The sequence below is a fragment of the Podarcis melisellensis genome (assembly GCF_964234715.1).
Source record: "Podarcis melisellensis genome assembly, chromosome: 2".
NCBI lineage: Eukaryota > Metazoa > Chordata > Lepidosauria > Squamata > Lacertidae > Podarcis > Podarcis melisellensis.
Genome location: NC_138529.1, coordinates 114,170,773 through 114,195,123, shown reverse-complemented (window position 1 = coordinate 114,195,123; position 24,351 = coordinate 114,170,773). Strand labels below are relative to the sequence as shown.

General features: G+C 48.5%; 1 protein-coding gene and 1 long non-coding RNA gene across 3 annotated transcripts in view; both read left to right on the top strand.

Moving 5' to 3' along the window:
- The window catches only part of LOC309364400 (uncharacterized protein), a 121,535-nt gene that overhangs the window by 36,934 nt on the left and 60,250 nt on the right, over window positions 1-24,351 (top strand). The window contains exons 1-2 of one of the 2 annotated variants that reach the window (XM_081901605.1): window positions 148-236; window positions 1,722-2,465. In XM_081901605.1, coding sequence (XP_081757731.1) covers window positions 1,926-2,465 — 540 coding nt within the window. In that variant the 5' untranslated portion in view covers window positions 148-236; window positions 1,722-1,925. Of the gene's footprint in view, window positions 1-147; window positions 237-1,721; window positions 2,466-24,351 lie in introns of those variants that run through there. The other variant, XM_081901606.1, reaches the window with a different exon arrangement.
- On the top strand, window positions 20,587-21,701 carry LOC309365415. The gene is made up of 2 exons (XR_014166122.1): window positions 20,587-20,931; window positions 21,231-21,701. It is a non-coding gene; the product is annotated as an uncharacterized lncRNA (long non-coding RNA).

Here is a 24,351-nt window from a genome sequence, read left to right as displayed (position 1 = left end):
TTTTGAGGGACAGCGCAAGGGGGCGCATCCAGCCTCGCAGCCTCCCAGGGCCCAACCCACAGCCAGCGAGCTCCGATGCCCAGAGAGGCAGTAAAAGGGGCCAGCCAGGGGGACTCGAGAGCGGCTGCACTTTCCTGTCCCCGCCGAGGAGAGCGGAGGAGCAGCGGCCCGTGGCCTGGCGAGTTTCCCCGGAGAGGAGCCGGATTCCGCTGCAGGGACGGAGCGAGGAGTCCGAGGTGCAGGAGGCGGGAGGAGGAGGAGGAGGAGAGCACGTGGGACTGGCAGGATCAGGCCCCGAGTGGAGTCAGAGGCTGCAGGGCGCCCCCCCCCCAACCGGGCAGGAAGGGGAAGGGGCGCAGCGGAGGGGCAGGGCATCTGCAGGAGGGCACAGGGGCAAACATCTCTGGCTCAGGCTGGCACGGACCCTCCCGGAGACCCTGGGGAGCTGCTCCCTTCAGTCCTGAGCTCAAGGGGCAGAATGAGGGGTCCAAGGCAGCTGCTGCTTCGCGATAGACGATGAACTCATTGCTAATTCAGCAGGGTCTTCTTGTGCCCTTATTTCTCCTCCATCCCAGCACTGGGGTTGGAAGGTCTAAGCATGCTGATTGTGTTTGCAAGACTTGTATGTATGCTAGATAGCATGTCTGGTGAGTGTGTGCAGCACCTCTGGCGTGTGTGCATGTGACTTTATGGTCTGCTTCTCTTTTCTGTGTGCGCATGCATGTGCATACATTGGCCACAAAGCTCACTGGAATGTGGCCTCCAGAATCAATGCAGCTTTAAGCCCATAAATGTTTCGTTCCTCCTGCTCTATAGGAAAGAACAATAAAATCTGAGACTATCAGGTGGAGAGAACTCCTGGATTTACAGAGTTAATGTTCTCAAGATCCTATGGACACAAACTGCAATGAGATTTCCCTTTAATTGCTTTGAGATTTTTTTCCCTTTAAAAATATGAAGCAGTATAGAAATGAAATGAGTAATAATCTGAACATGAATAAAACCTTAAGACTCTCTCACTTATTTACACACAGACACAAGAGGCCAGCTTTGATAGCTTGGGGAAAGGTCAGATGCGTTCTCCAGGGAATAAATCTATCAGCTATTTTATTAGCCTTGACAGATCAACAGAACCTCCATGAGTAGACACAGTGTACCTTGATTTGGGGAAGGCAAAAGAAGCCATTTCCTTGCTAAATGAATCGGATGGACATCATTGCCACAAGATGCGGTGATGGTGGTGGCAAAGAGAGCTTTAGAAGGCGATCTGACCAATTCACAAAGGAGGGCGATAGGTTCATCAATGGCACTGGCAGAGGAAGGGGCAGGAGTAGTGGCCAGCAAAGGGTGTCAGGGGGCTGCAGAGTGAGAGGGACACCTCCCTGCTGCACTTTCCCCCCTGCCTCGCCTTCTCTCTCCACCGGTGGGAGAGCGTGAGCTTGTGCCTGTGCTGCCGCCCCCGGAACCCACTCATCGCCCTTTCATCCCCCGCAGGGAGGCAGAAGCAGGCGAGAGGGAAGGACAGTCAGTGGGTTTTTGAAGTTGGTTTTAGTGATGTGAGGACTGGCAATAGAGGGGATGGTCATCATGATATATTTTCTTTAAAAGATGAATTGTCCAAAAGCATGTTTCCAATAATAATAATAAAAATAAAAACAGTCAATGGGTTTTTGAAGTTGGTTTTTGTGTTTTAACCTTCCCTGGTGTTTTGCCTTGTGCAGCAGAGTGATGTGAAAATGGAGGAACAGGGACCAAAGAGGAAAAGACTGGAGTCCAAATGAAAAGAATCTGCTGCGGACCAACTTGGGACCATCAGAGATCTTCTGCCTCAGGAGGATGTAGGTCAAATTAAGCAGGAGGCAGAGGAGGAGCAGCCGCAGCAGCAGCAGCACTGGGAAGCCCAGTGGCAGGATTTCCTGAAGACGATGCACCCCCCTCGTTCAGGGTGGGAAACCCCACAGGCTCCCAGTCCTCCCCTCTCCGGAGATGGTGTCCTCCCGGCCTCCTTCAGGGGAGCTGCGGATGCCAGTCGGTGGCCCAGTGGGAGAGCAGGGGGGACAGACCAGACCCTGCCAGACCGGAGTGGGGAGGCACACGAGGAAGGAGGGGAGCAGATTTCCTCTGTGAAAGTGAAGGAGGAGATCCTGGACGAGGAGGAAGAAGACGCCAACATGAGGTCGGAGATGGAGCGGCAGAGCTTCCGGCGGTTCTGCTACCAGGAGGCCGAGGGGCCCCGAGAGGCCTGGCTTCGGCTCCAGGAACTTTGCTCCCGGTGGCTGAAGCCAGAGAGGCGCACCAAGGAAGAGATGGTGGGGCTGCTGGTCCTGGAGCAGTTCCTGACCATCCTGCCTGCGGAAATGCAGAGCTGGGTCAAGGGAGGCAGGCCAGAGACCTGCGCCCAGGCGGCGGCCCTCGCTGAGGACTTCCTGCTGCAGCTGCAAGACACCGAGGGGCTTCCGGGAAAGGTACGTGCCCTCCTCTCACCTGGGTCTCCAGCATCTCATGGTCACAGGTCCAGTGCCTCTAGACACGGAGGTTCTGTTTAGCTATGGTGGTGAATATTCCTCCTCTCTGCATTTTCTCTCTCATCCACTTTAAAAACGCTTGTTAGAGCAAATTTTACTATACATGGGAGGTTGGCAATTATATCAGAGCAGGAGCTACGTCGGAAGAGTTTCCCCTGCACCAACCCCTGTTTTCCTCGTCTAAATTGCCTCCATTTCTGTTGTGGTAAAAATCTTGGCACGTCTTGCAGCCTCAGCACTGCCATGTGTAGTGCAAATAGAATAACACTGGCCTATCTTGCCATATTTATTATAATGGCCAGGTTCTAGCTGCCACCACAGTCTCCTGACCCCCACAACCAGAATGCATCACTGCAGGAAGGACCCCCACCCAACCTTTAGTGAGAAAGGGGAAAAGAAAAGGACTCTGCATGGGTAGCTTCACAAATTTACCAGCTGTGGTCCTGCACTGACAGCAAGGCTAACAAACAGGGGAGCTGGGAACATGCTGGTCCTGTAACTCCCTGCATCTGCCTCCTGACCTAATTGTCCCAGCTTACCTCATGATTGGACCGGCCCTGATGGGGAACTGTGATGAAACCAGGCAGTCTCTTATGTCTCTTATAAGCCATAGCTAAGAAACTTCCCATTTTGCCCAAACCAGGAAACTACAGCTGCCAACTTTAGAACAAGCCAGGATATTAAGCTAACTTCAAACTTTGGTTGGTCTATGGCAGTGTTTCCCAACCGGTGTTCCGCGGCACACCAGTGTGCCGCGAGACGTTGCCTGGTGTGCCGTGGGAGGGAGGCGGGCGAGTCGGGCGGCGGGAGCGCAAGGCTTGCGGGCGGCAGCCGGGAGCACGGGGCGCCCTTCGGAGGCCGCCCCGTGTTCCGCGCTGGTGTTGGCCAGCCTTGCGCACCCGGGGGATCTCCCCCCAGGAGCGCAAGGCTTGCGGGCAGCAGCTGGCAGCGCGGAGCACGGGGCGCCCTTCGGAGGACGCCCCGTGCTCCGCACTGGTGTCGGCAAGCCTTGCGCACCCGGGGGATCTCCCCCCGAGAGCGCAAGGCTTGCGGGCGGCAGCTGGCAGCGCGGAGCACGGGGCGCCCTTCGGAGGACGCCCCGTGCTCCGCGCTGGTGTCGGCAAGCCTTGCGCACCCGGGGGATCTCCCCCCGAGAGCGCAAGGCTTGCGGGCGGCAGCTGGCAGCGCGGAGCACGGGGCGCCCTTCAGAGGACGCCCCGTGCTCCGCGCTGGTGTCGGCAAGCCTTGCGCACCCGGGGGATCTCCCCCCGAGAGCGCAAGGCTTGCGGGCGGAAGCCGGCAGCACGGAGCACGGGGCGCCCTTCGGAGGACGCCCCATGCTCTGCGCTGGTGTCGGCAAGCCTTGCGCACCCGGGGGATCTCCCCCCAGGAGCGCAAGGCTTGCGGGCGGCAGCTGGCAGCGCGGAGCACGGGGCGCCCTTCGGAGGACGCCCCGTGCTCCGCGCTCGTGTTGGCAAGCCTTGCGCACCCGGGGGCGCGTGGGGCGCCCTGAAACAGAGGGTTCCCCATGCTGCGGACTGTAGCCTGCCGCCCGACGCGCGGGGCGCCCTGAAGCAGAGCGCCCCTCGCGCCAGGCAGACATGGGCCAGCCCCACAAGCTCGGGGGACAGCGGGGAGGCGCAGCACCGCCATCCCACTGTTCCCCGACCTGGTTTTGGGGGGGGGGGGGAAGTAAAGGAAAAAAATTTTTCCTTTATTTCCCCCCCAAAAAAGTAGGTACGTCCTATTTCATAATAAAGTAATTATAAAATACTTTCTTTGTGTTTATTTGATGCCTATTAAAGAGAGTTACTTTATATATAGTCAATATAGGCACACAGTTAATTTTTTAAACATTTTCTAATGGTGGTGTGCCTCAAGATTTTTTTCATGAAACAAGTGTGCCTTTGCCCAAAAAAGGTTGGGAAACACTGGTCTATGGGACCTAATCTCAAGCTTCTAATGTGCATACCATGCCAGCCTTAGGAAGGGAGGTGGGAAAGGCAGGTGAAAGGAATTGCCAAAGGTGGTGAATATTCTTTCTTCTCCATGCAAGGGCAACCCATGTATTCAAAGCAGTCCTTTGCAGATTAACTCTTAAGTTCCCAGGAATCTACTCTCAGGCCACTAATGTACTTACCATGACAGCCTTAGGAAGGGAGGTGGGAAAGGCAGGTGAAAGGAATTGCCAAAGGTGTTTGAAAATGGGTGGGGGCTCTTGGGAAGGGGATGCCCTGTTGGGGCTTCTCCAGGGGCAGCAGAATGTCTTGGGCAGGAGAATCCCTGCAGGGCCTCTCAGACTCCCTTGGCTTCTTCTTCTTCCCTCCCTCCCAGGAAGCTGCAACTTGCTCTGGCTTCTGCGCTCCTCAGGAAGCTGAACCTGCAAACCTGGCTGAGACTGAACCTGCAAGCCTGGCCAGGATGGAAGGAGGAAGATGGACAGTTGACCTGGTCAGGCTGTCTCCCGCATCCCTCCCCACAACCTCTGAGCATTCCCTCCCAGGACCCTTGGAGAAATCTGGTGAGTTCCAGGGGAGAGGAGATGGGGACAGGGATAGATGGATTGTGGAGGGAGAAAGAGGAAAAGATGGAGAGGAGACAAATGGAAGGAAGTTCCTGACAGGAAGAAGGAAGGGGTGAGGCCTTCTCCAAAGCAGCTCTTTCTTTCTTAAATCCCTTTCATAAAGTAGTGGGGGCAGATTTTCTTCCTCCAGGCTTTTAAATCTTAAATGTTATTTCAACGGCAGGAATAATTGATGGTAATGATGTTGCACACCAATCCTGAAAAATGGGTGAAGGGGAATGAAATGCTTTGCATAATTATTTATAATTAATGTATTTAAATTGTTTCTATTACTCTTATTTTTTATAGACAGGGTCAGAATTGTTGGTTTGCAAGCCCCCTCCATAGAGGCTGGCCCCTCTCACTGTCCTCAGAGCTTGCTTACCGGTAACCTCCTCTGGCTGATATCCAGACAGACCAAGGAGATTTTGATAGGCGACATTTTCCCAAGCATGGGTAAAATGCACAACCCCTCCCTCCTGCTTCCGCAGGGGAACGAAAATAAGTCAGAAATATATTTACATGATGTTTATTTCTGACATTACAGCACTAGAGAAAAACACGTCCTTTCAGTTCAGTTCTTCCAGCAAGTCTGACAAACTTCCTGAACATGCGCAAATGGAAGGTTTAAAGTTACACTCTTCACAAACACTTATCAAGCCTGTGAACGTCCTGGGAAATTCTTTCCCACAGAAAAGCGCATCATGTGGTGTCAGCAATCTGGCTGTCTGTAGCGGTGATGTTTCCATATACTGACAAGAATGATACATTCCACCAGCATCAAAACACAATAAATGCATGCACCTTCCCAGTTTGGTGGGCTTAAGGGACAAAGGACCCGTTATCATGATATACAATTCCTGTGGCTGGAGGCTCTGCACTTAGGATTGGGCATATAAAGTCCAAGATAACTGTGTAAACTTGCCAATCTTACAGACTGGGGTTGTTTGTGTGAGTGAGTGAGTGAGTGAGTGAGTGGGATAATAATTTTAGCATCCCTGTGTAATGGCTTGGTTCTCCCGCACAGACGTGAGACAACTCCAGTAGTAATTATCTCAAACTCACAAATCACTGTGGAGCTCAGTCTTCGGCCTGTTCATCCCAGCTTGCAGTTGCCGAACCCTCCAGCAAAGAAGCCCCCACTTTCGCTTTCTTTTCCCCTCTTCTCGCAGATTCTCTCGAGCCTACGATTTTTTGGACAGGCTCTTTTGGGGGCTCTGTGTCAGAGCTAAAAATGGAGATAACGGTCTGTGCCCCCCCCCGCCGGCACCCCCTCTTCCTGCTCTTTGTTCTTTCCTCCTGCTGCAGCTTGGCTGCTCCTCCCCTGCTTCACATTCCAACTGAATCCCATCTCTTGCGCTCTCAGGCTCTGTCAGCGGAGGCACGAGAGGCTTGAGATTCTCGGAGCTGACACCCTGTAATTTTGTCCGTCCCTAAGCTTCCATGGAGATACTGTGGTACAACCTTGGTGCAAATTTCAAAATAAGTACACAAAGACAACAAAGAGACTCAGAGGTTTATAGTGGCACCAGCTTTCCTGGTCAAGAGTCCATTTTGTCAGACTGCAGCCCAGAAAAGCTTAGGCCATAATACATTTATCAGCCTTTAATTTTTTTTTCAATAATATTTATTCAAATTTTAAAAGGTTACAAAAAAGAACACAGTATACAAAACACAGTATACAAAAACAAAACATATCCAAGGAAAAAAAAGAAAAATAGCAAAAGCAGCTAAAAAAGAAAAAAGATACAATCCAAAAAAAATCAAAAGAACAAGTTAAACCTTAATATAACTCCCTTTCTTAACTCATCTCCTTGATCTCCTCTTTGTATTCTAATTCATATAGATATTTCAGCAAATTCTTCATCTTATTTTTATCCTTATATCTGACCTTAATATACTGTAATTTTCCATTCTTTCTTTCACCAATTAACCATCCACTTTTACTTTATTTAATCTTATTTCTCATTAAAACTTATATATCTGAACTTATTCTTTAGACGTTTCCCCTAGGGTCAAAAAAAATATTCCATTCCACGATTTCCCCATCTCTCATTAAAAGAAAAAAAAAAACCGCCCAAGGTCCCAGCTCACAGAGGACCAACGCCAGGTCGTTGTTATATACAAAAGTCTTTATTGAAGTTCAGTTTCCATTTCAAAGCCGTAGCGCGCAGCTCTACGTCTTAAACCCTAGACCGCCGAAGTTCCGTCTGAATCTCCTCCCCCCTGACACCAGTTTAAGACTCTAGCCCTGCTCCACCTCTTCCTCTGCTCTCTCCTCCTCTGGGTCCTCCTGTCCGCTGGGGCATTCCCCTTTCTGGACTCTTCTGACGCTGAGTCCCCTGACTCCTCCCCCTGCCTCCGGCGGGCTTTAGGACCCGGTTCCCAATCCTCGTTCCCTGCTGTCCCGCGCGCCTGTACATTTGAACTTGGCTCTCGCGCCAAGCCAGTGACCTTCCTCCTAACCGTTACACTGCTTTTGTCACTGCTTCCCTCTTCCGGGATGCTAGCTGGACCTGACCTCCCCTCCGTTGCCTGACTCTCCGATGGAGGCGTGGTCAGCCCTGACTCATCTTCTCTCCCTGCTGGGGGAGACGCTAGCCCCGATACCTGGGACTCTTCCCCCCCACTATGCTCTGGTGGGGAAGCTGGTCCTGATCTCCAACTGCTGCTCTGGGAGTCCCCGCTGGCCCCTTGCTTCTGGAGTGTCCCCCTTGGGACCTCCCTTGCCCTGGCCACCGGCGCCCCCTTCTGTGAATCTTCCGATTCGCTGGAGAGGCTCATGGAATCTCTCGGGCCACTGTCATCTCCTACGCTGCCCTCAGATTCTTCCCCTTCGCTCTCCATTCCCTCTCTTCCCTGTGCTTCTGCTCCTGAGCCCCTAACAGATAATATATACAGTGGTGCCACGCAAGACGAAATTAATCCGTTCCGCAAGTTTTTTCGTCTTGCGAGTTTTTCGTCTTGCGAAGCACGGTTTCCCATAGGAATGCATTGAAAATCAATTAATGCGTTCCTATGGAAACCGCCTTCAGACCAGGTACGGGGACAGTCTGTCCCCCGACCTCTTCTGAAGGCTGGGGGGGGGGAGGGCTTTTCTTCCCACCCCCAGCATTTTAAAAAACCCCGGGACAGCAGAGGACTTCTCTGCTGTCCCGGGGTTTTTTAAAATGCTGGCGGGCGGCAACGCTGCCGCCCACCAGCAATTTAAGATCGCCCCGGACAGCGGAGAAGTCCTCCGCTGTCCCGGGGTTTTAAAAAATGCTGGTGGGCGGCAGCGCTGCTTTTAAAGCCCCCGGGAAGGCAGGTGGGGGGGGGAGCAAAGACTTTCGCCCCCCGCCTGCCTTCAGAAGAGGTCCAGGACCTCTTCTGAAGGCCGGCGGGGGGCGAAAGTCTTTGCTCCCCCCCCGCCTGCCTTCAAAAGCCGTCCGGGATAGCAGGAAGCACTTCCTGCTATCCCGGACCGCTTTTAAAATGCTGGCGGTGAGGAGCAAAGCCTTTCGGCCCCCGCCGGCCTTCCTGGACCTCTTCTGAAGGCCGGAGGGGGGGGGAAGGCTTTGCTCCCCACCGCCAGCATTTAAAAGAGGTTCTTGGAGATTTCCCTATGGGCTTTCTTCTTGCGAAGCAAGCCCATAGGGAAATTCGTCTTGCGAAGCGCCTCGAAAAATGGAAAACCCTTTCGTCTAGCGGGTTTTTCATCTTGCGAGGCATTCGTCTTGCAGGGCACCACTGTACACTTTAAATTCCCAATTTTCTTTCACCAGCTCCCCTCCCCGGTTTCGGCCCCTAGCAATAGTTCCATCAATCTCGGAAAACCATCAACCCGGAGATCTTAAGTCCGAGGCTCTTAAGTCTCTTTCGTGTCCCCTCTGCCGGTCTTTTTGGTAGTCTTTGGTATTAAAAACCAGATCTCGGGCAAGCTCCAACCCAACGGTAATCATATTCCTTCCTGCCAGACTTCCATAGTTAAAAATAGGGCCTATAGGATATTCCAAATCTTGTTTCACACTCCTTTCAAATCCAAAGGCCCCAAAACCTCCAGCCTCTACCTGGCTCAGATTTGTATCCCAAAAGACATTTGATCTCCACATAGGGTGATCTCTCCATCTTTCATTTTCCAAACCAAGCCAGGCTTCCATCTCCAAAAACTTCCCCTTTACACAATCAAGTTCAGCAAATTCTAACCCTCTTTCAGACCTCATTTATAATTGTAAATTTCAACCTATTATGTCTCCAATTTTTCTTCTCTTTTCTAAATCAATTTTTACCTATTATTTATAATTTAAACCCTTGTGCCATTTTGTTTAAGTTTGACATAATATTACTCTGGTCTTTCCCCCCTTTTCATTTTAAGAATTTTTGCATACTCCTTTTAACTATATCACTGATTCCATATTCTCTTTAAATCCAACATTATTTTAACATTCAAACATTTTACAATGTTTCTGCAAGTAGTCTTTAAACTTCTTCCAGTCCTCTTCCATCGACTCTTCTCCCAGGTCTCGGATTCTGCCAGTCATTTCTGCCATCTCCATGTAGTCTATCACTTGCATCTGCCATTCTTCCAGAGTGGGCAAATCTTGTGTCTTCCAATATTTTGCCATGAGTATTCTTGCTGCGGTTGTTGCGTACATAAAGAATGTTCTATCTTTCTTTGGCACCAATTGGCCGACAACAATTCCCGAATTTTAACCTTCTCCTGCAGGCTTCCCTGCTTCCAAAAGAAATATTGATAGTAGTTTCAATCAGTGGAATTTAAATCCTTTACGTAAGACTCTCCATGACCTTAGTTAACAAATTCTTTGCTTTAGTTTATTTACAGAAAGGGGAGGTGGACTTCCTGTTTAGACCTTCCCCGATCGGTGCCAATTTAAAAATACTTTAAAAGTCCAATTTCCGTTATACTCACGGGTTGTTGTTTGAAATCCAATTGTCCACAAGAAAAAGTCAGCGCTCTCCGGCAACGGCTTCACACGGCTTCACTCTGTAAAAATAGCGGCCGATTCAAAACACCGTGCCGCTCACCTCACGTCACTTCGGAACCCCCAAAAAGGGATTTGCCTGCAGGTAGGGGGGGTGCTCCTGGTGTCAGCCGAATCCCACGTTCCCAGGCTTCCTCCACCTGGGATTTCTAAAGGGTCTCCGCCTTCGCGATGGCGGCATGACCCGAATTCCACATAGCGGGTTCCTCTCAGTCAGAGGAACGCCGCCATTGTCGATGGCGCTAACCCGGAAGTCCCCCATTTATCTGCCTTTAAGGGCTGCAAAAGATGAATAAACAGAAGCGTAGTTCATCTATGGAATCTATCCTACAGGAGACAGTGACGGCCAGCAACATGGATAGCATGAAGAAAAGGATAAGACTGATGTCTCTGCTCTGCCCTCGTGGTCTAGGCAATAATGCTTCTTGATACTAGTATCTGGAAAGCACATGAAGGCAGAGAAGACTCTTGTGCTCCAATCCTGCTTGCCAGTTTCCCACAGGCATCTTGTTGGCCTCTGTGAGAAGAGGATGCTGGACTAGGTGGGCCTTTGCCTGATCCAGCAGGCTCTTCTTAGGTTCCAATATATTGCAATATTTTTACAGTTACATGTAGCACTTAAGTTTTATTTATTTCACAATGGAGACACTGTTACTTGAGCCTGAGATCATTTCTTCACTTCAGAAAGAAAAAAATAGATGTGTCTAATAAGCCAATTCCACCATAGATTTGTATTATAAAATGATGGTGCTTTATTTAGTTTGAATAGAGTTGCTCTTGCCACTATGTCATCAGCTTTCGTAAAATTTGGAACATAGAGAGGATAGTGGAGAATGAAGGTGTTAAAATGAGAGAAGGTACAGATTGGGATTGACAGGTGTTCAGTTCCCTTTTTGTTTTTCATGAAAGTCTAACAGGATTCTCTTTCCTCCCAGACTCCCAAACAAGTGAGGAAGATGAAAGTCAGAATTCTATGGAGCCACATGTGAATTTATGGGGGGAAACAAAGAAATTGAGGATACAACAACAAACTCACAAAGGAGAGAAACTATTTGAATGTGGAAAGAGCTTCAGTGAAAGTGGAAAACTTCGAATACACCAACGAACTCACACAGGGAAGAAACCATTTAAATGTATTGAATGTGAAAAGAGCTTCAGTACAACTGGGAAACTTAGAATACACCAACGAACTCACACAGGGGAGAAACCATTTAAATGCATTGAATGTGAAAAGAGCTTCAATGAAAGTCAAACACTTAGAGTACACCAACGAACTCACACAGGGGAGAAACCATTTAAATGTGTGGATTGTGGAAAGAGCTTCAGTCGAAGTGGAACACTTAGAATACACCAACAAACTCACACAGGGGAGAAACCATTTAAATGTATTGAATGTGGAAAGAGCTTCAGTGAAAGTGGAACACTTAGAAAACATCAACGAAGTCACACGGGCGAGAAACAATTTAAATGTATTGAATGTGGAAAGAGCTTCAGTCAAAGTGGAAACCTTAGAATACACCAAAGAACTCACACAGGGGAGAAACCATTTAGATGTATTGAATCTGGAAAGAGCTTCAATACAACTGGGATACTTAGAATACATCAGCGAACTCACACAGGGGAGAAACTGTTCCAATGTATTGAATGTGAAAAGAGCTTCAATGAAAGTCAAACACTTAGAGTACACCAACGAGCTCACACAGGGGAAAAACCATTTAGATGTATTGAATGTGGAAAGAGCTTCAGTACAAGGTGGAAACTTAGAATACACCAACGAACTCACACAGGGGAGAAACCGTTTCAATGTATGGAATGTGAAAAGAGCTTCAGTACCAATGGGAAACTTAGAATACATCAGCGAACTCACACAGGGGAGAAACCGTTTCAATGCATTGACTGTGGAAAGAGTTTTAGCATAAGCGGAGCACTTAGAATACACCAACGAACTCACACAGGGGAAAAACCATTTAGATGTATTGAATGTGGAAAGAGCTTCAGTGATAGTGGATCACTTAGAATACACCAACAAACTCACACAGGGGAGAAACCATTTAAATGTATTGAATGTGGAAAGAGCTTCAGTGCAATTGGGAGACTTAGAAGACATCAACGAACTCACACAGGGGAAAAATCACAGATACTTTAATAAACCATATAGGTGTTCTTTACCTTTCCTTCTATGCTTCCTTGTAATACTGATAAAATCAAACCACGCCAATGCTTTCAGCCCCAGAAGAGGAGCTCCCCTTGGTGTCAGGGGAGGGGTCCAAGGGAGCATCTGAAGCCCTGCCATTCCTTTTGTCCCTGGCCCCTTCCCCTCCCCTCTCTGCCATCCCTGTGCCACTCTTGACTCCACAGCAGGAGACTGGATCTGTCTGTGATGGTGAGATGTCCTGGCTGGTTGAAGGACCACTTCCTGTTTCCTGGAGCTCCATCCTGCCTTCTCATACAAGGTGGAGTCATGAAGCAGGCGAAGGCTGAGCACACCTAAGGGTGGCGCAGCGGGTGGGTGGGATTCTGCTTAACCTTTCCCCGTCTGCTCCTTTTCTGGATCCAAATCCCCACACAAAAAGGGGCAGTGTGAGGGCGCAATCAGTGTTATGGAGCTGCACTGAAAATCATTGCTTTGTGACCGTAAGAGACCCTTCTCAAAAAAAAAACAAGCATCAAGGAAATTTAAGCTATAGAATTTAAAACAAACAGATAATTACAAAAAAAAGAAAGCAGTCTGGTGCCACATTGCATAGGAGTTACTTTAACACACTCTACCTGGGGCTGCCTTTAAAAAGAGCTCAGAAACTTCAATGGCTCAAAGAGCTGCAGACACATTACTGACCAGGGCTGGCTATAGGCAGCATAGGACTCCCATATGAGAACAGCTCCGTCTGCCTAATTGTCTGTTTCTGGACACAATAAATGTGTCCACAAGAAGAGGAAGATAGATTTGGAGTGCCGCATTTTCAAAAAAGATGGACACACGACTATTACTTTGTGGAGCTGAAAGGCATGCCCGTGTGCCTCATTTGTGGTGAGGCCCTCTCCGTCCTGAAGAAGTCCAACCTGCAGAGGCACTACAGGACAATAGCACATCCAGTACGAGGAGTTCCAAGGGCAGCTGCACCAGGAGAAGGTCAAGGTGCCGAAAACAGACCTGTTGGTTAACCTGTGGCCCCTCCAGATCATGTGATATTGCAACTCACGTCTTCTTTAGCCATTGGCCATGCTGGTTGGGGCTCATGGGAGCTGGAGTCCAAGGATCTAGGTCCAGAAATGCCAGGGACAATTCAAATCCCTCCTCAGTCGTGAAGCCAATTGGGCGACTTAAAGCTGGTCACCATCTTTATGCGAAACCTCCCTCGCAGGGTTGCTGTGTGTGTGAAAGCAATATATCTTGTGGTGGGCTTGATGAGGGGAGTGTGGAACAGAAATGTAATTCATAGGTAAGAAGACAGGAAATAGTTCTGAATCTGACTGAAAATAAAGGATTCTTTGTCTCCAAATTGCATATAGCAAGCACCTGTGTTGTTGAACTCTAGCTGAAGGTTCTGCATCTGGTTCCTCAGCACTCTGCACTCTCTCTCTCTCTGGAAACCTCCAGCTGTCAGGTGACAGGAACCAGCCAATGCCTCCCAGTTCGGAAACAGTCTGCCAAGAGCTGAGATTGGAAGTGGACAACCAAGCGATGCTGGAGAGGGGCCCAGCAGGGAGAGAGGGAGCTCATTGGCTGGGGAAGGAAATCAGTGCAACACCAGTAGAGAAAGGGGGCAGATGGGGGATTTGGAGAAGAGGCTCCAAGACTCTTCGCCAGAAGCCAGTGGGGAGAGCACGTGCACTCCGCTGCCCACTCCCTCCCTTCGCAGAAGACTTCCGCGCAGGGAGAGTAGGAGGAGACTTGGCGTCAAACAACTTCTTTGCTGGAAGAGGTTCAAAAAATGCCCACTGACGGATTCTGCTAGCGACTGAACAGCCACGGAGTGAAGGGCTGTCAGCCAGGACAGGTTTAACCAGGCAACCTAGCCAGGAGTGGCGGTAACTTACGCACGAGCAACCCCTTATAACCATTACACTTATGAATATTGATTTGAATCAATTCATCTGATGTGTTCAAAATAGAGAAAATTTATGGTTGACACCACCTTGGGATAGTTTTGACAGGAATTTGGGGAACTAGGAATATTTTTAGTTCCATCTGGGTTGATGGATCAGCAAATAGCTAGAGAGGATTAAGGGGTGGGGGTGGGAATCAGGCCTTGTTTCTCATGTGACAGGTCTTAAATTCCACAGTTCTTAAATGTGACCATTTGCGACACAAGATCTACCCACCAGGGAAGAATGGCAGATGAAGGTGATGGACTATATGGAACTGGCGGAAATGACTGGCAGGATCCGAGACCAGGGAGAAGAGTCGGTGGAAGAAGATTGGAAGAAATTTAAAGACTATTTACAGAAACATTGTAAAATTAATGAATGTTAGAAAGATGTTGGAATGAACTTAGAATCATAGAATCATAGAGTTGGGAGAGACCACAAGGGCCATCGAGTCCAACCCCCTGCCAAGCAGGAAACACCATCAGAGCACACCTGACATATGGTTGTGAAGCCTCTGCTTAAGGACCTCCAAAGAAGGAGACTCCACCACACTCCTTGGCAGCAAATTCCACTGTCAAACAGCTCTTACTGTCAGGAAGTTCTTCCTAATGTTTAGGCGGAATCTTCTTTCTTGTAGTTTGGAACCATTGCTCTGTGTCCGCTTCTCTGGAGCAGCAGAAAACAACCTTTCTCCTTCCTCTATGTGACATCCTCTTCTCCAGGCTAAACATGCCCAGCTCCCTTAGCCGTTCCTCATAAGGCATCGTTTCCAGGCCTTTGACCATTTTGGTTGCCCTCCTCTGGACATGTTCCAGTTTGTCAGTGTCCTTCTTGAACTGTGGTGCCCAGAACTGGACACAGTATTCCAGGTGAGGTCTGACCAGAGCAGAATACAGTGGCACTATTACTTCCCTTGATCTAGATGCTATACTCCTATTGATGCAGCCCAGAATTGCATTGGCTTTTTTAGCTGCCGCGTCACACTGTTGGCTCATGTCAAGTTTGTGGTCAACCAAGACTCCTAGATCCTTTTCACATGTACTGCTCTCAAGCCAGGTGTCACCCATCTTGTATTTGTGCCTCTCATTTTTTTTTTGCCCAAGTGCAATACTTTACATTTCTCCCTGTTAAAATTCATCTTGTTTGGGCCCAGTTCTCTAATCTGTCAAGGTCGTTTTGAAGTGTGATCCTGTCCTCTAGGGTGTTAGCCACCCCTCCCAGTTTGGTGTCATCTGCAAATTTGATCAGGATGCCCTTGAGTCCATCATCCAAGTCTTTGATAAAGATGATGAATAAGACCTGGCCCAAGACAGAACCCTGTGGCACCCCACTAGTCACTCTTCTCCAGGATGAAGAGGAACCATTGATGAGCACCCTTTGGGTTCGGTCAGTCAGCCACTTACAAATCCACTGAGTGGTAGCATAGTCAACACCGCATTTTACCAGCTTCTTTACAAGAATATCATGGGGCACCTTGTCAAATGCCTTGCTGAAATCAAGGTAGGCTACATCCACTGCGTTCCCTTTATCTACCAGGCTTGTAATTCTGTCAAAAAACGAGATCAGGTTAGTCTGACATGACTTATTTTTCAGAAATCCATGCTGACTATTGGTGATCACAGTATTCCTTTCTAGGTGCTCACAGACTGTTTGCTTAATGATCTGCTCCAGAATCTTCCCTGGTATTGATGTCAGACTGACTGGGCGGTAATTATTTGGGTACTCTCTTTCCCCCTTTTTGAAAATAGGGACAACATTTGCCCTCCTCCAGTCTCCCGGGACTTCGCCTGTTTTCCAGGAATTCTCAAAGATGACTGCCAGTGGTTCTGAGATCACATTTGCCAGTTCTTTTAATACTCTTTAATACTCTTGGATGCAGTTCATCTGGCCCTGGAGACTTGAATACATCTAAACTAGCCAAGTATTCTTGTACTATCTCCTTAGTTATTCTGGGCTGTGTTTCCTCTGCTGAATCATTTGCTCCAAATTCTTCAGGTCGGGCATTGTTTTCTTTATTGGAGAAGACTGAGGCAAAGAAGGCATTGAGGAGTTCAGCCCTTTCTGTGTCCCCTGTTTGCATTTCACCATCTTCTCCTCTGAGTGACCCCACTGTTTCGTTGTTCTTCCTTTTGCTACGAACATACCCATAAAAGCCTTTTTTGTTGCTTTTAAACTCTCTAGCAAGCCTGAGTTCATTCTGTGCTTTAGCTTTTCTGATTTTGTGTCTACACGTGCTGGCTATTTGTTTGAATTCCTCTTTGGTGGTTCCCCCCTTTTCCATTTTTTGTACACATCCTTTTTTAATCTTAACTCAGTTAAAAGTTCTTTAGCAGAAATGTTATAAAGGATTGGATAAAAAATAAACTGTTAATTGGTGAAACGGGGGAAAGTAAAGTTAATCATAAATCACAGGACAAAAATTGGAAAAGATGGAAAGGATTTGCTGAAATAGTTAACCGAACTAGAATACAAAAAAAGGGGGGTTTGAGGAGGTTAAGAAAACAAGCTAACGAAAGATAAGTTATGGGAAGATTCGATGTGTTATTTTTTTAATGGACTTTATTTTCTGTTTTTGTATTTTCTTCCCCCCCTTTTTCTTTTCTTATTATGATGTGTTGTTTTTGATGTTGTTTAATATGATGTTATTATTTTTTCTTTTTGTAACCTTTAAAACCTTAATAAATATTATTTAAAAATAAAAAATAAATGTGACCATTTGCTGCCTCCCAAAATTATGCTTAAGCCTTCCCTCCCCCCCAAAAAACCACAACTCAAACATGGTAGCTGGTCTTGTCAAACGGGCCAAATATAAGATTTGGCAAGTTTGTTGTTTAGTCATTTATTTGTGTCCGACTCTTCATGACCCCTGGACCAGAGCACGCCAGGCACTCCTGTCTTCTACTGCCTCCCACAGCTTGGTCAAACTCATGTTCATAGCTTTGAGGACACTGTCCAACCATCTCGTCCTCTGTCGTCCCCTTCTCCTTGTGCCCTTCATCTTTCCCAACATCAGGGGGGTCTTTTCCAGGGAGCCTTCTCTTCTCATGAGGTGGGCAAAGTATTGAAACCTCAGCTTCAGCATGTGTCCTTCCACTGAGCACTCAGGACTGATCTTCAGAATGGATAGGTTTGATCTTCTTGCAGTCCATGGGACTCTCAAGAGTCTCCTCCAGCACCATAATTCAAAAGCATCAATTCTCCGTCGATCAGCCTTCTTTATTGTCCGGCTCTCTCTTCCATACATCAGGGGGCAGATGTTATAGGCGAAGGGGATCGAGATACGGATATGCTCGTACCCCTTCCAATCTGCGCCCCATCCCGAGAGACAAGGGTAGGGTGAGCAAGGATTACTCACCTCCTTCACTGGTGTTGTGCAATGCCAGGTCTATAGGCAACAAAACCGCCACCCTGCGAGATTTCTTTACCTCGCAGGGGGTTGACCTGGCTTGTGTGACGGAGACCTGGGTGCGCGAAGGGGTAACTGTTACCTTACGAGAGATGGCGCCCCCGGGTTTCTCCGTCCTCCACCAGTCACGGACTGTGGGCCGGGGGGGAGGGGTGGCGTTACTAATCCGGGAAGATTGTTCTTTCAGGGCTCTACCATCGCCATCGATCCCCGGCATTGAATGTGTTGGCCTAGTGTGGGGCTCCGAGGAGAGCTTGGCTGTCTGGCTGGTGTACCGGCCACCTAGCGCACCAGCAGCCACCCTGTCAGGCCTGCTGGAGGCGGTGGCCGGCTGGGCCTTGGAGTTCCCTAACCTATTGGTATTGGGAGACTTCAACTTCCATGCTGATGCCGCTCCCTCCTCACAGGCTCTGGACCTGGTGTCTTCCATGGCGACACTAGGGCTCTCCCAGTTTGTTTCGGGCCCCACACATCAAGCAGGCTACACGCTGGATTTGATCTTTGGTGCCGGTATAGATGTGATCATGTCTCCTTCGATGAAGGTGCCATGGTCTGATCACTACGCTCTGACAGCCAGGATTGACTTTCCACCCCCACCCTGCTTAGGTGGCGAGCCAATTTGGGCTCGCCCGCAGAGGCTGATGGACCCTGATAGATTCCGTCAAGCCTTGCGGGACTTTGCTCCCCCTGTCGACTCATTGACTGAGCTTGTTGAGGGCTGGAATACCCAGCTCCTGGCAGCCATCGATGAGATCGCACCTAAGCACCCTCTGCGACCCCGCAGAAACCGGGCTCCCTGGTTTACCGAGGAGCTTCGGAAAATGAAGCGGGACCTCAGACGGCTAGAGCGAGTATGGCGGGGTGCCCGCGACGGAGCCTCAAGAACATCTTATAGGGTTTTTATGAAAACCTATGAGATGGCAGTGAAGGCCGCTAAGAAGTCTTACTTCTCGGCCCCCATTGCATCCGCTAGCTCTCGCCCGGCGCAATTATTTAGTATAATTCGGTCTTTAACGTCCCTTGAAGGACAGCCAAATTTAAATAACAATCTGACACACAGCTGTGAGGCATTTGCGAGCTTTTTTGCGGAGAAGGTCCTGTTGCTCCACCATGACCTCCCTGCCAATTTGGATACAATAAAGGAACTGGAGGCCCCTCGACTGTCCTCGGGTCCAGTATTGGACCATTTTGACCGGATATCTCCAGCCGACGTGGACAGACTCCTCCGAGCTGGAAAGCCCACCACCTGTCCTCTTGACCCGTGCCCGTCATGGCTGATTAGAGCGTGTCCAGACGAGGTACGGGCCCCCCTGGGGGATATCATCAATTTGTCCCTTGGCACCGGGATATTCCCAGGGGAACTGAAGGAGGCAGTGGTGCGTCCGCTCTTAAAGAAAACATCATTAGATCCCTTAGATCTATCCAATTACCGCCCGGTCTCGAATCTTCCACTCCTGGGTAAGGTGATTGAGAGAGCGGTTGCTGAACAGCTTGGTAGGTTTCTGGATGAAACATCTGCTCTGGATCCATTCCAGTCCGGCTTCCGCGCTGGTCATGGGACCGAGACAGCTCTGGTCGCCCTAACAGATGATCTCCGCAGGCAGCTGGATCGAGGCGAGTCGGGGCTGCTGATTCTTCTAGATCTGTCAGCAGCCTTCGACATGGTCGATCACGAACTCCTGGACCACCGCCTTGCCGACGTGGGGATCCAGGGCATAGTCCTTCAATGGCTGCGCTCGTTTCTCTCTGGTCGGGGACAGAGGGTGGCGCTTGGGGGGGAATTGTCATCGCGCCACCCCTTGGTGTGTGGAGTGCCTCAGGGTGCGATTCTCTCCCCGATGCTTTTTAACATCTTTATGCGCCCCCTCGCCCAGCTTGTCCGGAGTTTTGGGCTGGGTTGCCATCAGTATGCTGATGACACCCAACTCTATCTGTTGATGGATGGCCATCCTGACTTGGCCCCAGACACACTGGCGAGATGTCTGGAAGCTGTGGCTGGATGGTTACGTGGGAGCCGGTTGAAGTTAAATCCTTCGAAGACAGAGGTCCTCTGGCTGGGACGGGACGATATGGGAGTGAGGGGGCAACTCCCATCTCTTGCGGGGGTGCAATTAGTGCCAGCACCGTCCGTTAAGAGTTTGGGTGTAATCTTCGATACCTCCCTCTCTATGGAGGCGCAGATTACAGCTATAACAAAGGCGGCATTTTTTCATCTCCGCCAAGCTAAGCAGTTGGCCCCTTATCTCTCTCGCCCTGACCTAGCCACTGTGATCCATGCGACAGTCACCTCCAGACTGGATTATTGTAACTCGCTCTACGTGGGGCTGCCCTTGAGACTGACCCAGAAACTCCAGCGGGTGCAGAATGCCGCGGCGAGACTCCTTATGGGGTCTTCGCTGCGAGATCACATTCATCCGGTACTATACCAGCTGCACTGGCTCCCGGTGGAGTACAGGATCAGGTTTAAGGTGCTGGTTTTAACCTTTAAAGCCCTATACGGCCTAGGACCCTCGTACCTACGGGACCGCCTCTCCTGGTATGCCCCACAGAGAAACCTACGGTCTGCAAATAATAACACCCTCAAGGTCCCAGGCCTCAGAGAGGTTAGGCTGGCCTCAACTAGAGCCAGGGCCTTCTCGGCTGCGGCTCCAATCTGGTGGAACGCTCTGTCACAAGAGACTAGGGCCCTGCGGGACCTGACATCTTTCCGCAGGGCCTGCAAGACAGAGTTGTTCCACCAGGCCTTTGGTCAGGGCACAGCCTGACTCCCTCCTCTGGCAACCTGCACAGAATCTTGCTTAATCGGTTGCCATTAATTTGATTTCAATTGATTTTTATAATGAAATATTTTTAGAATGTGCAATTATCTGATTGTTTGATTGTTTTGATTGTTGTTAGCCGCCCTGAGCCCGGCTTCGGCTGGGGAGGGCGGGATACAAAAAAAATTTATTATTATTATTATTATTATTATTATTATTATTATTATTACTGGGAAAACCATAGCTTTAACTATACGGACCTTTGTTCGCTTTCTGCCATCAAGTTGTGTCATCTGCATACCTGAGGTTGTTGATATTTCTTCCAGCAATCTTAATTCTGGCTTGGGATTCATCCACTCCAGCCTTTCGCATGTTGAATTCCGCATATAAGTTAAATAAGCGGGGAGCAATATACAGCCTTGTTGTACTCTTTCCCAATTTTGAACCAATCAGTTGTTCCATATCCAGTTCTAACTGTAGCTTCTTGTCCCACATATAGATTTCTTATGTTAAGGAAATTGGGGGGGGCACATCTTTAAATTTATTAAATGTTACAGATATTATGCCTGAATGTATCCTTTCAACTTGACAGCTCAGGGAAGTTACCGTATTTTTAGCTCAATAAGACTCACTTTTTCCCTCCTAAAAAGTAAGGGAAAATGTCTGTGGGTCTTATGGAGTGAATCCAGGCTGCACAGCTACCACAGAAGCCAGAACAGCAAGAGGGATTGCTACTTTCACTGCGCAGCAATCCCTCTTGCTGTTCTGGCTTCTGAGATTCAGAATACTTTTTTTCTTGTTTTCCTCCTCCAAAAACTAGGTGCGTCTTGTGGTCTGATGCGTCTTATAGAGTGAAAAATACGGTACCTAGCTTTAAAAATAATATAAAATCAACTCCTTTGCCAGTTTCCTCCATTCCAAAGCTATTTTCCCCTTGAAAAAGGACTCCAGGAAGTGTCCAGGGGTGAGAATTGCTGAGCTGGGCCAAGGAAAGCCTAATCCCATCACCAAACTTGCCAAGGGGCCAGACATGCAAAGGAAGTTCTATTGTACTTTGAGTGATGGGCCTTCAGAGGTGTTTGCCTATGCTAATCCTATACCTGAGTCTTGCCTTAACATGGTCATGCTTATGCTAATCTTTTATCAAGGACTTGTCTGGACATGTTTGCCAAGGTTAGACTAGTGTAACCCCTGTCTACCCCTCCGCTATTGTAACATGTCAGTGATGTAACAATCATGTAGCAATTATGCTCTACTAACTGTATTCTGGGATATGGTGGGAAAGTTTTAAAAGTCTTTGTCACCCCATGCTTGGGGTTCAAAATTCCTCTTTGAACCTGTTGTGCAATAAACTTTGGTCTACAGCTATTTGCTCCAGTTGGTTGCTGGATTCCTTCCTTTATTCCGCAAGGGACCTGCGGGCTCTTCCCAACGAGCTGGTTTGACTGAACAGCCTCACACCTAGATTTTTCCATAACACTCAGGAGGCAGATGAGGTGATCAGGTACTTCCATTTCTTTAAGAACTTGCCATAGTTTGCTGCGGTCGACACAGTCAAAGGCTTTTATGTAGTCTCTTACGGTAAAATCTGGGTGCGAGGCTGCTCTGCCACCCAGCTCATCAGAATAAGTCCGCGGGTCCCTGCGGAGGAAAATGAGCTCAGCCGGAGACAGGAGCAAACTGCAGAAGATCCAAGTTTATTGCGCAACAGGTTCAAGGCGAGATTGAACAGCGAGAAAGGGGTGACATGAACTTTTGAAACTTCCCTCCATGTCCCAGAATACAGTGCAAAATACATCCCAGTTATAGGGAAGGTGTCATGGAGTCCTAGAGAAATTGAGCAATTTGGCACGTTGATTTTATATGAATTTTAAAGATTTTAGTCCCTTTTGACATTGACATTTGGAAATAAATGGATATATTGTAGTGAAGAAGAAGGTGATGAAGACATGCCCCCTCCTTCCGTATCAGTCCTCCATTCGGAGATAGATTTGCATTAAAGTTCTGTAAGAACTTGCAAATCTTTTCTCCGCACCCTAAATCTCAGTGAAGGTAGGGGTGCCCTGTGAGTGGGAATAGGCTCTAATGGAAAAGGAGGTGGGTTGAGCAGGGCAGCAAAGGAGGGAGCAACACGGACCAATACAATGTACGTGTATGTTATATAGATATAACATACACGTACATTGTATGGAAGATATTCTACAGAGCTGCTCTCCGAGTGGTTTATACTCTGCAAGACACTGCAAAACTCTGCTGCGCAACGACTGTATTATTGTGCAAGTGAATCCGGTGCTCTCAGCTCTAAGCTGTGAGTCCACAGCACTGTGACCTGTTCCTGTGAGAAAGGTGGTCTCTGGCAGTGCTACCCAGCTCGCCTAGCCCAGTCGGGGTTGAAGTGCATGAGTCCAGAATAACCTTGCTAGCGTGTGAAATGAGCGCAATTGTGCGGTAGTTGGAACATTCTTTGGCACTGCCCTTCTTTGGGATTGGGATGTAGACTGACCTTCTCCAATCCTCTGGCCACTGCTGAGTTTTCCAAAGTTGCTGGCATATTGAGTGTAGCACCTTAACAGCATCATCTTTTAAAATTTTGGTTCTCAAGGAAGAGGCAGCCCAGGAATACAAGGCAGGAATTAACCTTGAATCTTGCTAACAAAATCCTTTCATAGCTTTTTGTGAGGGTTTTGTGGCTGCTAATCTTAAAGCCAGGATGAGCACTAAGAATTGGGCAGCATTTCTTTGTTATTAAAAATAAAATACTTGTTCTGCTTCTAAAGAAACCCTTTAGAATGCATTTTTATTCTTTTTTCATATAAAAAATTCAAACAGCTGTGCAAAGGTGCTCCTGTGCAATGCAATGTCAGAATAACAAAATAATGAAACATCTCACAAGAGCCTTGTTTTTTAAATATACAGCTAAAAAACCTTAAAACTCATAAAACACTTACCAAATAGAAATCTAATAGCTGCCCCCCCCCCCGGCACTAGGAGGCAACCTGATGTTAAAGGCTTCACCCCACCCCCAAACTCTGAGCTTTTGGTTTCTCTTTAGACACTCATCTGTGGTCGCCTGGAGCATTTGAGGGGTGATCCTGCCGGACAATAGGATTTATGTACCTCATCACCTAGCAGGCACAATTGTAAGAAATTATCATGAATCTACTCACCTTGGCGGTACTGCAACCAGAGAGAGTCTCAGTCGGAAGTTGTATATTATTAACCTATCACAATAAGCAACTTGCATTTCACAGAAATGTGTTCTTTGTGCTAAAAACAATCCCAGGCAGGGACCGGTACAACCTCCAGGAATTCAACATGTGGGATACGTCCCCATGGAAAGCATAATTGTGGACTTTACAGAGCTGGTCCCTTCTAAGGCATTCAAGTACCTCCTTGTGTTTGTAGATACTCTTACTGGATGGGTTGAAGCTTTTCCCACCCGAACTGAAAAGGCACGAGAGGTAACTAAGAGACTCCTCACTGAATTGATCCCGAGGTTTGGATTACCTAGATGCATTGGAAGTGATAATGGGCCAGCGTTCATTGATCAAGTAGTACAAGAAGTATGTCAAGTCCTACAAGTAAAATGGAGACTGCATGCAGCATATAGGCCTCAGAGTTCAGGGAAAACTGAAAGAATGAATCGGACTCTGAAAACCCAATTGGCAAAGTTAACCCAGGAAACGGGATTGGGATGGGTAGATGTGTTACCCATAACACTGTTTCGTGTTCGGTGCGCATCCACAAAAAGACTTAAGTTGTCACCTTTTGAGCTCCTGTATGGGAGGCCGCCCTCCTTTGTTCAGGATATTCCAGCTGACCTCAAACAAATAGGAGACCATGTGACACAGGAACAAGTGCAATCTCTCTCCTGTGTTTTTGTTTCTCTTAACAGGTGGGCCCTCGAGCGCACGCCGTGCAGCATTGCCGAGCCGATTCATCAGTTCCAGACTGGCGATAGCGTATGGGTGAAAGAGTGGAAACGCGATCCACTTGCACCTAAGTGGCGTGGACCTTACACCGTCTT